Source organism: Montipora capricornis, chromosome 14 (assembly GCF_036669925.1).
Source record: "Montipora capricornis isolate CH-2021 chromosome 14, ASM3666992v2, whole genome shotgun sequence".
In the NCBI taxonomy this organism is placed as follows: Eukaryota; Metazoa; Cnidaria; class Anthozoa; order Scleractinia; family Acroporidae; genus Montipora; species Montipora capricornis.
In genome coordinates, this window is record NC_090896.1 from 21,184,451 (window position 1) to 21,201,950 (window position 17,500).

At 40.8% G+C, this 17,500-nt stretch overlaps 1 protein-coding gene across 3 annotated transcripts in view; it reads left to right on the top strand.

Moving 5' to 3' along the window:
• The window catches only part of LOC138033868 (UDP-N-acetylglucosamine transporter TMEM241 homolog), a 158,654-nt gene that overhangs the window by 137,942 nt on the left and 3,212 nt on the right, over positions 1-17,500 (top strand). For 2 of the 3 annotated variants that reach the window (XM_068881735.1, XM_068881736.1), the window contains exons 12-13: positions 206-275; positions 3,822-3,915. In XM_068881735.1, coding sequence (XP_068737836.1) covers positions 206-275; positions 3,822-3,915 — 164 coding nt within the window. The remainder of the gene's footprint in view (positions 1-205; positions 276-3,821; positions 3,916-17,500) is intronic. The other variant, XM_068881737.1, reaches the window with a different exon arrangement.

Below are 17,500 nucleotides of genomic sequence, written 5' to 3' on the forward strand. Positions count from 1 at the left end.
GCTAACACTCACATGGTTCATGTGGGGTAGAATACTAGCACTTCACATTACACTCTAATCAGTTAAGTCTGTTTAATGCTCTTATATGAACCTAGTTGGGTAAAATTGTACTAGAGTAGTTGACATTAATTTAAAAACGTCCATTGATATCTCCTTTTGAAACAGTTCCTGCTAAAATGTAATAAGAGGACATTTTTTTTAAAAGGTGAGCTTTTTACACTGATTGAGTTTCCATATCTGTACTCTTCAGACTTTCATCTTTGGTGTTTGGGGAGGTAAGAGTTATATTTGAATTATAGTAGATTAAGAGCTGTGTTGGTTATATAGGTGTTACTGCAGTTTCTGTTAACAACCTTTCTAGCACATACGCTGTTCGTAATTTTTCTGGAATGAAACTAGTTATATATGCAAATGTAGGTTAAAATGACTGGAAATGGAATAACCTACAAGTAAGATTTTTCACAGGATGTGGCTTGTCCATTTCCTGTGAATGTAATTTTTCATCTCACTGTTGATAGCAAAACCTCTCATGGCTTATAATTGCTTGGCTTATGAAGCATTCTTTGAGTCAGGTTTTGATCATTTTGCATTGGTGAGTTTTCTTAACCGTGTTATATTTATGTAATGAAAAAATTGATAAATAGCTAATGAAATCATAAAATATGACAGCACTCATTTCATATGGATGCAATTTCAGATCTCTCAGATAGCACAGCATATTTTGTGACACTGTAAAATTGCTGTTTAGAAATTGTTTTACAAGTACTACTATACAGGCCTACTGGAATTATGCAGAAATTTTGCGGGATTTTTTTGGCAAATTATGCGGATTACACAACATTTTTGTAGGGGGTAAAGGCAGAATTTTTCCTTTTAAAAACAGTAAAAGCGCTTTTAAAAAGTCACTAAACGAGTACAGCTCATTCACGAAGGTCTTTTTATACGTCACAGTGATCAGGAGTGGAAGATAAGAAGAGACAGAGCCAGTTTCTGATGCCTGGTGCAAGTCAAATTACATATTTGGGGGCTTTTGAAAATTGTATTTTAGACTGCTAATAGTCCGTACGTTGGCAAACGTCCTTCAGAAAAAAAGAAATGAGTGGCGCAACAGGAGCCCCAAAAGCACGACAATGGTGTGCCATCGTTGTAGCTTTCCCACTTCTCTGGCTTTTTTTTTCACAGACGTTCGCCAAAGTAGGGACTACGCAAGCAAAGCGGTCTTAACCTCGCTCAAGAAAATGGTGCTCCAAGCCCAAAAATTATGCTGACCTTGAATCACTCAAGAAACTAGAACACTTTCAGAAGTCTTGATGGTATATCAGATTAATAAATAAAGGGTCAGATAAGAGTTAAACGTCTTTTAATTCTTTGCCTGTTACAGAAATGTACTCTTCGTAATATAATTGGAACAAAACTCAGTGTCATCCAAGCACTACTTCTTATAGATATAAACAAGTTGTTTCTTGATAGCTGCACAGTCTTGTTTGAGTCTCATATGCAGCATTCTTCATGTACCTTTAATAAATACTGTCAATACAGGAGTGTCCCTTTTTCTGGAGTCACTGAGTGAAATCAACTTCTCAGTTTCCTGTTTCGTTTAAGGCACTGATATGCAATCTCCACTTCCTTTAACTGTGGAAATGTAAAAGGGCCTAATTTGTTTTCGCTTTGTGGCTCTTGTTTTTTTCTTACTTTTGTTTTAGTAAGAAATTATCCATGTTGTTTTGTCATGGCGGACAAAAAACAGACAAAGACAAAGAGTCACTTGTGTCATCGATGCGAAAGACAAGTTGGCGAATGCATACATGTATGTACTGAAGAGATTTTATGCTGAAGCCAGAAAAAAGAATGGCAAGCTTTACACCAAAGCTTCACTTGTCGGGATACACTTTGAAAACTGTGAAATTCTTCAGCTTTGTTGATGCCTAGTGTTATTGAATGTTCGACTGTAAGTACAATTTGAAGTCTACAAATATAATTATTCTGAGAAAGAAACCAATTAATTGGTGCCATTACTCGACTCTGCAAGGCAGCACGCACTTACAGCTAAAAAGTCGGTGATCGAATGATGAAACAATTATTGACCTCAGTTATCGCAAAATATGGTGATTTGTCAGTGTCTTGCAGATCAATTATTATCTGCTCGCCACTGACAAATCACGATATTTTGCTCAACCTTGTCGAATAATTGTTAATTATTTCTATGCCAAAAAGTGATGGGTTTCCTTCTACCAATGATATGGCTCGTTATATAGTTACTTGTCAGCAAGCCTGGCCACATGCACGCCTAGTCATTTTCGAAGTGAACACTTCGTTCTACAAGCGATTTCAGGAAAAATGCCTCAGATTTTGTCCTTTTTTACTGTTAAAACGAGGTGAGAAGTCCTTAGTAAATAAAAATATGATACTTTATTTAAATCTGGAGGTCGAGTCAACCTTGGGCGACGAATCTCCAACATTTCCTCAAACAAAGAACTCTTCAACAAAGCCAAACCACACTACAAAAGTGCACTTAAACAAAGTGGACACGACGAAAAATTAATGTACACTGAACGCAAGAAACCTGTAACTCACACTGCACAGAACAGCCGCAAGAACAGACAAAGAAACATAATTTGGTTTAATCCGCCCTACAGCATGAACGTACAGACAAACATGGGCAGAGAGTTCCTGAACCTCGTCTGCAAACATTTTTCGAAAAATCATTACAACAAGATCTTCAACAAAAACAACATAAAAGCCAGTTATAGCTGCACAGACCACAATTAAGAAGCACAACAGAAAAATCCTCCAATCAAGCAAGACACCCTCCACGGAAAGCAACTGTAACCGCAGGAAGAAAAACAACTGCTTTCTGAAAAACAGCTGTGTGACCTCAAGCGTCGTCTACAACGCCAACGTAACAACAGAAAGCGACCCCATCGGAAAGAACTACATTGGACTAACACAAGGAACTTTTAAACAACGTTACACGCAGCACAAACTTTCTTTTCAGAACAGAAACCATTCAAACAGCAGGGAACTATCAAAATATATCTGGACACTCAAAGACAGCAACACCATTTCACAATTAACTGGAGTATTTTAGCGACCGCCCCGGTGTACAGCAACAAAGCAAGCGGCGCCACTTGTGCCTGACAGGAAAACTTTATTTAATTAGAGCCAAGAAGCCGTGTTTATTAAACAATAGAACAGAACTCATTTCTAAATGCCGCCACGAGAATAAGTTTTCCTTAGCAAATTTCACAAGCCGCCAACAATAGCCCTGAAAAAACATTATTTCACACAGAGATCAGATCATCACATTAATGAATTAATTAGCTACTTATCTAATTTGTATATAAGAAGGTATGATCTTAGTTGAATAAAGTTCTCTCTGACGAGCGCTTAGGTGCAAAACTCAGAGTAACAGATGCGTCCTCTTTAGTCCTTCAACTTATGATACTTTATTTATATATTTAATAATACAGGATTTTCAAGATTTTGCGGGATTGTCTGAAAAAAGCCAAATTATGCAGCCCCGCATCCATGCATAATTCCAGTAGGCCTGAATATAACTGCAATGTTCGTTATTGAATGTGAATTCACGATTAGGCATCTAGTTGATTGTGAATTTAATGTGAATGATGATTAATGGTGGTGGATGGTGATTAATATCATCATTGGCCACTGATCTGCTTGATAACTACTTACAAGGTTCGAACTTCTTGTTTTCCTGTAATTGAAACTAACTTCTTTCTTGTTGGTTCTTCTATTATTTTAGGTGTATGAAGTTGAAATATAGTCACTTGATCTAACGTGAATTCCCTCTTCCATTGCAGTGGTGTTTCTGGAGCACTCCTAAGCATCTATCATGGTTTTTTGTTAGGCACACAATCGAGTAATTACATGGAAAAATTAAAGAGCCTTAATAAGGTGAGTTTATGTATTACAAAATCCCTTCCATCAAATCCCTCTACAAAGGCAAACAATTAGTATTTCATGCACAGGTATGTGACATCCTTGAAATAATACAGTGGAACCCTGTTAATACAATCATCAATCGGGCCAAAAATATTGGCCGTATTAATGGAATGTCCATATTACTGGGTAGGTAAGGTATATAAAGTCTGCTACGAGCCTAGAAGGCCTATCAGGCCGGTGCTTATCCCCGGTTTCTGTAGCATTAAGCAACTGGGAGTATTTTTAACTCCCCGCTGGATGGGATGCCAGTCCATCGCACGGTTACTTCCAGCATTTCACCGATACCCATGTATACACCTGGGTGGAGAGAAGCAACGTGAGCCTGATGAGCCTTCTGGCTTCTGGCTCGTAAGCGGAGACTTTACCTTTTTTTTTTACCAAGAACGTAACACAATGTTCCTGGCCAGGACACGAACCTGGTCCACTTGATCCGGAGTCGCGCACAGTAACCATGAGCCCACCGCGCCTCCCATCACCAAGGTAGGGTAAAATTCATGACTAAAGGGCCGTAATGACAAATATCACATTTGCACTTCCAGAACAACTTTTCTTTTTAACAAGGAATGTACGTACAGAAGTTGTTTAACATACTTGAACCTTTGCTCAGTAAGTAAACAACTTAAAATTGTTACAATGTATGTGTTTTGTACCTTCTGAGCCTAAAATCAAAACAAGAACAATCCCAGCTTACTATGCTTTAGTATCAATCTTGTTTTTGATAAAAGCACACATTTTGCCTTACTGGATGTCACAGTAGTGTCAAGATCTGTTTGTAATGAAAACAGGGAGGAGTGTTGCTGACAGTACTTTGTAAAGTAAATTGGCTGTTCGATTATCGTGGTAAATTACAAAGGTCAATGAAATTAAAATATCACAGGCTTTTTGGTATTCTAAATTTAGCCCAAGTGGCTGCATTAATGGGGTGAAATTGTGGCTGTTGGCCATATTAAGGGGTGACCACATTAACAAGGGATTTCTATAAGAGAAACCTTGGCCATTTTGCCAGGCCAAAAAAAGTGGCAGCAATAACGAAGTGACCTGATTGCCGAGGTGTCTTCAAGGTGGGGTTCCACTGTATATAGATTTAGCCAAGCCCAAAAGCGGATCTCCCATCTCTAACTCCAGAAAGCAAAATTATTCACTTTGTTTCGTTTAAGTAAGAAATTTATCCATGTTGTTTTGTTATGGCGGACAAAAAACAGAACGAAATTCGCCTTTTCCCGCGAAAACTACACAGTGATGTGTAGTATTTCTATGCCAAAAAGTGATGGGTTCCCTTCTACCAATGATATGGCTCATCATATAGTTACTTGTCAGCCTCAACATTCTTATAAAAAAGGTTCTTTAAAATAGGAGTGTATAGTGTTTATGGAAATCATTATGCTTCTGCATAAAGTGCATCATCATTAGTGTGTACAGTTTACAGTGAGCTCACAGCAGTAAACAAACAAACCTTGCAAACAATAACCAACAATTGAAATCAACAACCAAAACTGAAATTTCATGCACAGTAATCTCTTTCACAACATTCTCCGTTTGCCTGATATTCTTTACCCCCCCCCCCCCACCCTACCCTCATCTCTTCAGTTCAAAACAATGGCAAAAATCTAACTAATTAAGAAGTCAACCTAAAGCGTAGTAAATTCACTACACCACATTTCCTCATGCAGCTCACAACAGAACATGCATTTCACACAAAAAGCCTATAAATGTGGTTGTTGAAATCTTACCCATGGTGCTTTGCTGGACCGCTTTGCACTCCTGAGCTCCATTAACATCTACTCATCTACACATCATACAAATATTAAGTATATTGTTTATTGCACCAGATCGAGCAAAGTGAGTGAGCAGCTGTATGATTAGCATTAAATTTTAAGACAAATCTACACAAAATCTCATTGCTCTGGCTTTGCTGGCCTTTCAGCATAATGAATGACATTGCACTTTCAACTACAATGCAGGTCAAAAGTGTTGGGACACTTAGCGAGATACTACTGAAATAATCTCCCACCACCCCCTCCCCCCCAAGCAATGTTGAGATTTGACACTACAACACAGATTTCAACAAAAATACTGTTTATCTGCATCTTCCAACATTGTTTGGGGGGGAGGGGGGTGGTACGCTCCAATTGTGACCCCAAAAAGCCAACTTTACTTGGAATACATGATTATTGGACAGGTGTCCCAACTACTTTTGACCTGCATTGTCTGAAAGTGAGTATTTGAAAGAGATCAGGTTTGTGGCCTATTGGTCGATGAAAAGCGGGGCTTCTTATGAGAACTCTTGTTTGGTAAGCAAGAAGAACATATTTGTGAACAATATACAAGGAATTTCAATTGCCGCACTTTTCGTATTGTCATATTAGAGTATGGATAAGGGAAAGGCGCAACAGGTGTATATCAGGAAAAAGATAGACAAATGAATACCATGCAGATCAGTGAGTCGGGGTAAAAAATAACAACTTGCATGTTCACACTGTTGTAACGCTTAAGAAACGATGAGCTTTATTTCACTTTCAAAGAGTTCAAAACGTGGTGTTTTGTTTATTAAATCGGATATGCCATCCGCTGCCCACAAGGTCTGTTGTTTACATAGAAATCGTGTTATACTGTGAGCGCGCGGCTCTGAAAGCTCTTTAGAGTGTTGTCCTCAATGAGAAAATGGAGGCTTCAGAAAGCCAGAGAGTTGTTTACATTATAACGTACAGTCGCGCAGACACTGAAAAGTTCCGTGGAGAGACGTTTGGCGAAGCGATAATAGAGGCATGGAATAGCTTTAACATTGAAATCTCTCACTGGGTGGTAAGCATGGAGGGTCATGCCACTACCGATGCCGATGGCGATCTCAACAAGTACCATTTTCACATGGCGGTAAAACTGAAGAAGAGAGGTAGATGGCTACAAGTAAAGAGATACTTGAGCCAAAAATTCCACATCGAAGTTCATTTCAGTGACCGCCACAATACATATTACAGCGCCTACAAGTATGTCACGAAATCAGACCTCGAAGCGGTTCATTCTGTGGGTCATCCAGACTTAACTACTTGTCCTCGAACGGAAAATGCAATCGCTTCTAACAAAAGAAAACGCAAACTAGGCGGGGTATCGAAGCAAAGAAAGATCAAAGATCCACGGCTAAGTGTTTTTGACGTTTGTAAACTAATTCAACAGAAGTCAATATCCACAAGGCTGGAGCTTGTATGTTTGGCGATGGTTCAAGAACGAGAAGGAAAACGCTGTCTGGCCGAGTTTATAGCAAACCGCGGGAATAAAGCGGTGGATGAAGCATTATCATTAGCGAAAGAATTTTCTCACGCTGAAGAGCAGTGTCTTCGCCTGAAGAAATCGCGAATACAGCTCTTACAAGAATCTAAAGATGCGCCATGCGTGGACGGTTGCGAAGGAAGGTGGTTTGTGGCGGCAAATGAGGTTCTCGACAACCAAGGAATAATCCCCTCGGTTTTCTGCAATGCGATTTATACAGCCCTGTCTAAAGGTCGAGGAAAATTCCGGAATATTTATTTGTATGGAACTGCCAATTCTGGAAAGACTTTTATGTTATCGCCATTGAAAATAATTTATAACACGTTCTGTAATCCAGCAACGGGCTCCTTCGCATGGGTTGGCGCGGAACAAGCAGAAGTCATTCTTTTGAATGACTTTCGGTGGAATCCAACAATAATCGCGTGGGCTGATCTTCTCCAGGCGCTAGAGAGCGATACAATCCATTTACCCGCACCAAAGAACTTTTGTTTAAGAGATATTGAACTAACGCGCGACACACCTTTTTTTGCTACATCGGATGCCCCGATTGTTTTCATTAGAGCCGGTGCAATAGATCAGACAAACACAAAGATGATGGACATTAGATGGTCTTTTTTCCGGTTCTGGAAGCCCATTTCACAGAGTGAACAGCGAGAAATCGCGCCCTGTGGACATTGTTTTGCACGATTCATTCTAGAGAATTCTAGCAATGTTTACATTGCTGACTGACGGCGACATGATGCTCGCGACAATACTCAGTAACGTTTGCATTCATTTCGCATCAATGAAGAACAGTGTTTAAAAATAAACTATGGCCGGCTACTCTTGTTGAGTATATAAAAACAATTGTTGTATAATGCGCTCCAAAGGAACGTGTCTGAATAGAGTTTACAACATTACTCAGTAAATTGAATGTTTTATATAAAGAGCTAATTAATAGCTTTCTTTTCTTGTGCTTTTACTGAGTACTGAGTTGAAAATGCGCAATAACTCATATAATGAAAGAAATAGTTTCTTCAAACTAAAGAAAACATACATACTTTCTAAATTTGTGTTCATTTAATGTCAAATACGTTTTCAATTTGCATAAATCTCCACTATTTAAAGTGAGTATTGTAGTGAGTAATGTTCAGTTCTTTACGTCAACAAAATGCAAATGTCACGCATGTGATAAACTTCTCGTTGTCACGAGTTTTACAAAGTGACAATTACAATTTACACAAGCATTTTCCTCAGATAGCATGAAAATGAAGTTACACTTTACACGCTTTAGAAATTCACAGAATATACTGAAGTGTAAATAATAAAGCATGTTCATTTTTCACAGTTCCGCATTGCGTGATTAATATTTGGTTCTACCGCCTTTAGAGGCAAGGATAGCTTCTATCCTTTTGTTCAAACTGGCAATTGTGTTATCTATAGTTTCAGTACAAATACAATCAAAAGCTCTTAAAACTCTAGCTTGAAATTCCTCAAACGAATCCCTTGTGATATTTCTAGATATTGCTTCGGATTCTAAATATCTCTTTACAAGATGAAATATGTTCTCGATAGGATTTAGGTCCGGTGAACGCGGAGGGATTTCATGAAATTCAGCCTCTATCTCTTCTAACGCATCCCTAGCTAACCTGCTTGTTTGCGACGGGTCGTTATCCATAACAAATAAACGTCTTCCATTTGTTTTGGGACCAGCTTGCGCAAACGTAATGTTGAAATGTTCCCTTATGAAGTTTCGAAAAAAATCACCGGTCATTTTTTCGTACGGCACTTTTAGAATAACTCCTTTCCCGTATGCTATCGCCACCACAACATGCAATCTTCTCCCTCCGGCCAACTCTTTCGAACCCTTCGCGGTTACCTCAAGGCCTTCGTCTTTCCTACGCCATACCCTTGATCTGTTCGAGGCTGCGCCGCTCTGTGGATTATACTTATGCACGAAAGATACACCATCCAAATAAAACGAAACTTCGTTAGTCCAGAATTCAGAATTTCTTGCCACCTCCCGCTTCATTTTACGAGCAAATTTCACGCGCAACTTTTTATCGTTTTCAAGCAGAATCCCCTTTCTCCTAGCTGAAAAGTATGAGTACCCGAGCTCATTTAAATATCGAGAATATGTTCTTCTACTCGCTCTATCAAAATTAAGGCCACTCTCCTCCACTAACCCCTTGACTGTCACGTGGACATTCCTTTTCCGTAATTGTTTCATTGTACGGAGCAGTAATCTCAGATCCCGTTGGCTTAGTTGTCTTGGTCTCCCGGTTCTCGTGGAAGTTGAAGACTAACAGTTCCGGGAAGTTCTCCACTGCATATTCTCTGTACACTCGATTTTGAAATTCCACAATCTTGTGCGATTTGTCGCTAATGCTCTCTTCGATGCTAGTATTTGTTTTGTGAAAACCATATTCCACTTCTTTTCACGCTAAAACATTGACAGAACTAACACTCCAAACGTTTTCCAATAAACAGCGCAGTTTTAAGTCATTTCGAATGCATATACATAACGTCACACTAGTCAAAATTTCACTAGAACGCCGTCCGCGCGCATTCGTACACTCGTTTGGTCACGCCAAACATCGTTTATTACCGTCGCAAATTCCGTATTATAGTTATGCCAGAAACTTGGTATCCCTTGACCACGTTAACAGCACTTTTTCCCAACTAGTCGTTTTCAGACAGTGCAGGTCAAAAGTGTTGGGACACTTAGCGAGATACTACTGAAATAATCTCCCACCACCCCCTCCCCCCCAAGCAATGTTGAGATTTGACACTACAACACAGATTTCAACAAAAATACTGTTTATCTGCATCTTCCAACATTGTTTGGGGGGGAGGGGGGTGGTACGCTTCAATTGTGACCCCAAAAAGCCAACTTTACTTGGAATACATGATTATTGGACAGGTGTCCCAACTACTTTTGACCTGCATTGTAGAATGCATGGCACAGAGGATTATCTACTTTTCATCATAAGTATTGAAACTTGTGTCCTGTCTTTCACTAACACCTCTGTTTTCAATACAGATCCATCCCTGGTAAACTTGACCATATCAAAAGCTGCTCACAATTCATTGATTATAGATAGAATAATATGTAGATTCAGCCAAGCCCAAAAGTGGAGCTCCCATTTCTAGCCCCAGAAAGCAATGTAGTTTATATGGAAGTACAGTAGAGTTTAGAGATAAGCAAACCATCAAACGTGTTACAAACTAGTCTTCAACCAGTTTTCGTTTGACTTACAACGCGTTTGTGTTTCTTTTCAACGCAAAAGCAAACACATTGACCAAAGTCAATAACTTTCTGAAGTATTGCCATCACAAAAGGTTCAATGATGCGTTCAAAAAGTAATGTCATAAAATAAAACACAGTCTTGTTGTCTGGCTATGCAAAGTTCGGGTTGCAGCCTATTAGAAACAAAAAGGTGTATGTTTAGGGATTTTTCGTGTCTCACAGCCGTGTCATGTACACTGAAATTACAAAGTAACATTTGAAGTGACCAAAAACGATTCAATGAGAAGCGTAATGAAAATCCATAATAAAATGCGCTGGCAAGCAGTTGTAAACGCACGAATGCCAGATATAATCAGGTATGCAATAAGAAACATTGGCAAAATCAGGCGTCATCTGGACCAAGAAAGTTGTGCTAGCCTTGTGCACGTGTTTGTAACATCTAAATTAGACTTGTGTAATGGTGTTCTCACAGGGCTAATGGATAAAGTGATAAACAAATTACAGCGCATGCAAAATGCTGCAGCCAGACTTAAGCAGGCGCAAAGATACAGGAGCACATCACACCTGTACTACAAACGCTTCACTGGCTGCCAATCAGCGCCTGAATTGATTTTAAAATTCTACTTATTACATATAAGGCATTAAATAATCAGGCTCCAGACTATATATCTGAAATTTTAACAAAATACAAACCAACGCACAAACTTCATTCTGCTGACAAGAACTTGCTAATTCTACCTAGAACCAACTCTGAACATTATGGTGATAGGGTCTTTTTTTTTCACATTTAAATGAGTATCATTATTATTATTTTTATTGTGTCAAGCATTGAAACTTGTAAAATTCTATATAAATTATTATTATTGTTATTATTTAACAGTAGAACTCTAATTTCGTATTTGTCAGTGAAAGGTTAATGACTATCGATCGTACAAACACTAAAATTCCTGGGGAAGGGCACAATGTTCTGTCAGCAGGAAGAGATCAATCACGTGCTAGGCAACCACAAAGGTGCACATGATCACCTTGTGTCAAGGTTCTTGTTTTAATGAATAAAGAACGTTTGTTGCTTTTAGAGCTAAACAACATACTTTTTAGCCAAGAATTTTACGTCTTCCGTTTTTAATTTTGTTGTAATATTTAACTGAATATTTATAATTCTTTCATCTGTCTGGTTGGCAAGCCTTGTTTGGCAGGTTATTGGCCCGTGACCGGACTTTTTATCTGGAACAATGTTGATCAATCCCTTTACTAAAGAACCATTTCTTTCAATAATGAAGCAAAAATGGACAACAAGCTTTCCTTCAAATATTTTTCAATAATTTTTTTTTTACCTGAAGACTGTGCAGAGTTAAGTACAATCAAATAAAATTATAAATAGCCAGATAATTGTAAACACAGACTACTCAAGGTGTTTTCCGTGTCACTGTTCTGGTCTTTCAGACCCTAATTCATAAGCTTGTTCTCCGTAACAAATGAAAGGTAAATCCTTCATCAGTCAGTGTAACCAGATTTATTCGAAGTAAATTTTCTTGGGGAAACGAGAAAGGGTTTTCACCTGTGAACGTGACAATTACAATCCCTTACAATCACATGGAAAAAATCAACACAGGATACCTCGCGATTGAAATACAATGCTAAACTGTGCAGCAATGCTAGACGCGTGACACGCGTGACAGAACACTCCCCGTCTGGTATTAGAAAATACCACTACAACATCTAAACGAAACAGTAACGTCCTAAATTAAAGGGTTCAGTCCTAGTCTCCAGCACAAAGCTAGTTTTCATCTTCTCAAAAACTTTTTCGCTTGTAAGTAGGATAACCTCAATGACTGGCCTGGTGTAACTCTTTGTAGAGCCGTCTTTCGTTGTCACCAAGTCGACCTTGCGTACTTTACCGTCTGCGGAAACTTAAGCCTTGGTGATCCAGGAAAGAGTTTCTAGGTGACTTTTTATAATGAAGGAGAACCAAATCTCCTTCTTCTAGGTTCCTGGTCTCGCTTTGCCACTTCCTTCTTGGCTGAAGTGTCTTCAGGTATTCTTTACACCAGCTGGTCCAGAACATGTTGGCTAAATGTTGGACCTGCCTCCACTGCCTGCTGTACAGTTCTGTGCTGCTGAAATTCCCAGGTATGGATTTCAAGGCTCTGGACTTCTGTGTTAGCAAAGTGGCTGGGGTGAGAATAGCTCTTGTGGTTAGGCAAGTGAAAAGTACAGCCTAACGTTTGCTCTTGGCCATTCCTGCTCTTGTCCGTTGAGCGCTGAAGAGCCACAGTCCAAAGACGTCAAGGCCAACATAGCTAAATGGGGGTGCAAGAGTAAGTCGATCAATGGGAAGATCGGCCATTTTTTGCGTCTGTTGCCGACCCCTCAGCTTCTTGCACTTAATGCAGTTTTTAATGGCGCTGTTCACAGCTCACTTGCTTCCAACTATCCAGAACCCACTGCTTCGGATCAGGCCAAGTGTGAAATGTCGTCCCTGATGCTGTACCTTTTTGTGATAATTCTTTATCAGGAGACTTGGTACGTGATGTGAACTTGGCAGTATCAATGGGTGGCTCTCCTCATAGCTCAGACTCTCTGTAGTCGGCCGCCAACTCTTACAGGTCCAGCATTATCAACCATTGGGCTTAGCTCGAGAAGAGGGCTTGTCTTAGGCAACCCATCAGAGTTGTTGAGGCAGCTGATTTCCTGTTCATAAGCTTCACGTTGAACATTATGTATGATCAAGAACTTCGCTCTGTTTAGGAGACAAGCAGATGGCATCGGCTTTATACCTTCTGAGGTACTAGACTTCTCCAGGGACTTTTGACAATGTGACTGAACAAAGGTGAGAAGTCTTCCAACTGCACTCACAAGAGTTGCCCACTGTGAAAACCTAGAGAAGCGGCTGGCCCCTAGAGGTTTGTTTGGCAGAATTTGAGTTGCTAGGGCCTGTACCACTAAACGGACTTCTGGGTCATCTTCTGCAGTCTCTGAAGCTAGGCTGGCATTCTTGTTGACAGATGCTTCCTGATGGTGAAGGAAGGTAGGTCCATAATGCCACATACTGCTACTCAGGTTCTGAGCATCCACTGATCGTGTGGCTGGATTCCAAGGGGAAGGTACATAATACCATCGTTCAGGAGATGAAGATTTCCTAATGCGCTCCACTCGACTGCTGATGTACACATAAAAGCGCCGTGTCTCATTGGTAATATAGCCAAGGACTACTCTTCTATCGGAGTAGTATGCAACTGTGTCAGGCTTCATGTCCAACTCCTGGTTGATTACCTTTGAGATTTCAATGCCAAGAGTGCCCGCACACAGCTCAAGACAAGGGATGGTTGTGGCATGAGATGGGGCCTTGCCAAAGACAAAAGACACGTGGATGCTTCCATCGTGTTGGACAGTTCTGAGGTATGAAACTGCTCCATTGGCATCATTTGACGCGTCACAGAAGGTATGTTGTTCCTGTCTTCTGACTCTTGTAGATGAAGCCATTGTGTAGCCACGAGGGACTATCAAGAGCGTTAGAGCTTGCAAAGCTTTGCATCATGCTTCCCAGGCCGGCCTTTGCTCTTCTGGCAATGGTTCATCCCAGCTTTCTGGCTGAAGGTTGCTGAGATTTGCCATCATAGATCTAAGAGGAAGCTTCCCTCTAACAATAACTGGTCCCAGTGGATCGTACAGACTATTGAGGACGGAGAGCACTCCTCTTGTAAATGGCCTCTTCCCCGGAGAGGCTTTGAAGGTGAATGCATCTGCTGATATGTCCCACTGCACCACTAATGCATGCTGTACTGGCACAGCATCTAGTGAGAAGTCTAGGTCGCAGAGGTCGGAGGCTTGATCTTCTCTTGGAAAGGCATGAGTCACTTCTGGATGACTGGATGCTATCTTACGTAGATGTAGATTCGCTGTGGCTAACATGGCTCTTGTGAGAGTCAACAGGTCAATGGCTTCAGCAGGGCGGGCCACAGACTTCAGCCCATGAGATGTGAGGCCTTGTTCAAAGGATGGCTTATCATTAGGTTCGATTGGAGGTTTGACAGGTATCTTCCTCTCTTGGCTCTCTATGGATAAGAATGGGTCATTCCGTTCTTGTGCATTCTCTTGAATGATAGGTAGTCAACACCATGTTGTGATTTGAAACGGTATGTGTGCCTTTGCCATCTTCCTTGGAGTTCTTCCGGTACCTTAAGAAGCAACATCGAAAAATGCAATTGTTGTCAAAGACCATTACTCGTCACTTTAGAGATTCCAGACATTTATTATTTGACGTCTTTCCTGGCAGTCGCAGCAGGGTTTTTCGCGGCCCCAGTTTGATTGGGGGGGCTTATGCACATCTGCATCGCTTTTGGGTACCATGCAAGCACATCGATTGCTGCTGCCCCAGGGTTTGGCTTGAATGCAACATAGCGGGGGAATTGTGCATTAAGCCTGGATGTAAAAAGGTCGATAACTGGGTGGAAGTTAATTTTGGCAAGGGCTCGAGTAAGGAGAGTCCTGTCAATCATCCATTCTGTTGTGGAGATTGTTGTATTTTGAACCCTAGGGATATGTCCAGCGCTAATCCAAATGTTTCTGCAAATGCAGCATTCCCAAATTTCTTTCCCTAGTTGGTTACAGGGTTCCGAATGACTTGTCCCCATGTGATTTAATACCGCGATCCGAGTGGTATTGTCAATGAGAAGTCGGTATTTTTGAGTGATTTGCCAAAGGTTTGTACTCCCAAGAAGACAGCAGAGAGTTCCAAATAATTGATATGGTTGGATCTTTCCCTATCAGACCACACACCCCCCGTACCAGCTGTTCCATAAACTGCACCCCAACCTGTACAGGACTTGTCAGTGGTTAGTAGAGCAACAGGTTGCCCGTGGGAAATAACATTTAATGACTTTTCAATGTTTGCGATCCACCAATTTAGTTCTTGACGGGACTCAGATGTCGGAGCCATACGCCTGTCAAAATTACCTCTAGACTCTTTTAAAGCATTTGTTTTATCGTGTTCGAGTGATCTGTAATAGAGAAGGCCATACATGACTCCAGGGAAGGATGCAATTTGTTTGCCGATTACCTGGGCAACCTCTCTTCTGGTGGGAAGCGAATTGCCTTCTAAGTAATGAAGCACAGGCGGTTTTAACACTCAGAGTTTTCTCAGGGGTGAGGGTGATGGTCATAGTTACATAATGAATAACAAACCCGAGCAAAACCAGCCTTTGGTAGGGTACATGTATAATAAACCAGAGAGAGTTAAATTGGTAGTAAGTGTCTACGACATTTCTGGTGCAAGTGTTATACGTTCGGCCCAGAGGAAAAAGGTCATCTATATAGCTAGACACAGTGTGGCCTTTCTTATGTAGAGAGGTAAGTGGTGGTTTGAACAATTTCGTGAATTTCGTGCAGCAAGATGACAGCCCATTAGGTAAGCATGTGAACTGATAGAGGGTATTTTGCCGCAAAAAGTGAAGGCATTTCCGGTGTGATGTTTTGACAGCTACGGAGTAATATGCATCCTTGAGGTGCGGTGGCCTCATAGTTAGTGTACTCGACTCCGGATCGAGTGGTCCGGGTTTGGGTCCTGGCCGGGGACATTGTGTTGTGTTCTTGGGCAAGACACTTTACTCTCACAGTGCCTCTCCCCACCCAGGGTGTATAAATGGGTACCGGCGAAATGCTGGGGGTAACCCTGCGATGGACTAGCATCCCATCCCATCCATCTTAGTTGCCTCATGCTATGGAAACTGGATATAAGCGCCGGCCTGATGGGCCTTCTGGCTCGTAAGCAGTGACTTTACCTGGAGGTCAAGGGAAGCCATATAACAATTCTTTTCAACTAACTTGAGCATAGAGTGAAGAGTATCCATTTTGAAATGATTCAAAGTGACGATCTGGTTAAGACGTTTGAAGGCCGCCGTCTTTTTTGGGTCTGACAAAAATATTGGACAATATTTCATCAGGGTCATGGGCGGCCTTTTCCCTTTGCTAGAAGGTTTTCAATTTTGTCAAACTCAATAGTGGCTCCTTTCACAGTTGTTAGAATTCCCTTGTCAGAAGTTAATGCTTGCCAAGCAGAGAAAAAGTTGGCATTATTACTGGCTCTAAAATCACATTTCCCCTTTAGGTAGTTTGCGAGATCAGGTGCAATAAAGGCAAAGTTACTGACAGATTGTTTGATGCAATCCAAAGCGTCAATCATTTCTTGTCAGCTGACTTTTTGTATCCCGATTTTTTCTGGTGTTTTTCTAAAAAAGGCCGATTGTAATCATTTGAGCCATACCCTTTGAAAGGGTGCTTCTTATCGTTATGGTGATAAGAATTGCACAAATTACTTTGCGGGCTACCTCTGTTCGTGCCCATCTTCTTCTAACTTTGGCTCTTTTTTGTCCCTGATTGGGAAAGTCGGTGGTCCGTATCAGAGCCACCACCCACTAGGAGTTGTTTCAAAAGTGTAGCCATCGTTTCCATATTGGAGTTAATCTCCGAGAGAGTTGTGTTAAGGTTTGAGCCAGATTGTCCATGTTGTCCTTTGGAGAACTTTGGGCATGGTCAGGTTGACGTAGTGTGCCACGTTGACATTCAGAGGAGCCTAGTTCGCTTTCAGAGCTGCCAGGTTGTTGAGTTGTATTATTGTTAGCCATCCTTGAAATTGAACCGAAAGAAATACCTAAAAACCTGTATAAAGAGTGACAACAAGAAAAACAAAGCTATACTTACGAAATATGGTGAAGATCGTTCGGCTGTACAAGCTAGCGTACAATGGCTGATTAAGCAAGCATGCATGCTTCTCATGGTACTCCGTAGTGATGTAGGACTGATGACAGATAGAATTAGCAACTGTTCGTGGAAGTGGAGGTGGCAAGTGGTGGATATTTACCAAGGCGAGAAGCGGCGAGGTGAATATCCACCACTAGCCACCTCCACTGAGGTGAAGAGCTGTTTTAGTATATACTAAAACAGTGAGATAATATAGGACGAAAAGATGATTTTTAACTTATTTATTCCTGCAAAGATTACATTTCCGGGTGCAAATTCTGTGTGAATTGCTTGGAGATGAATAGC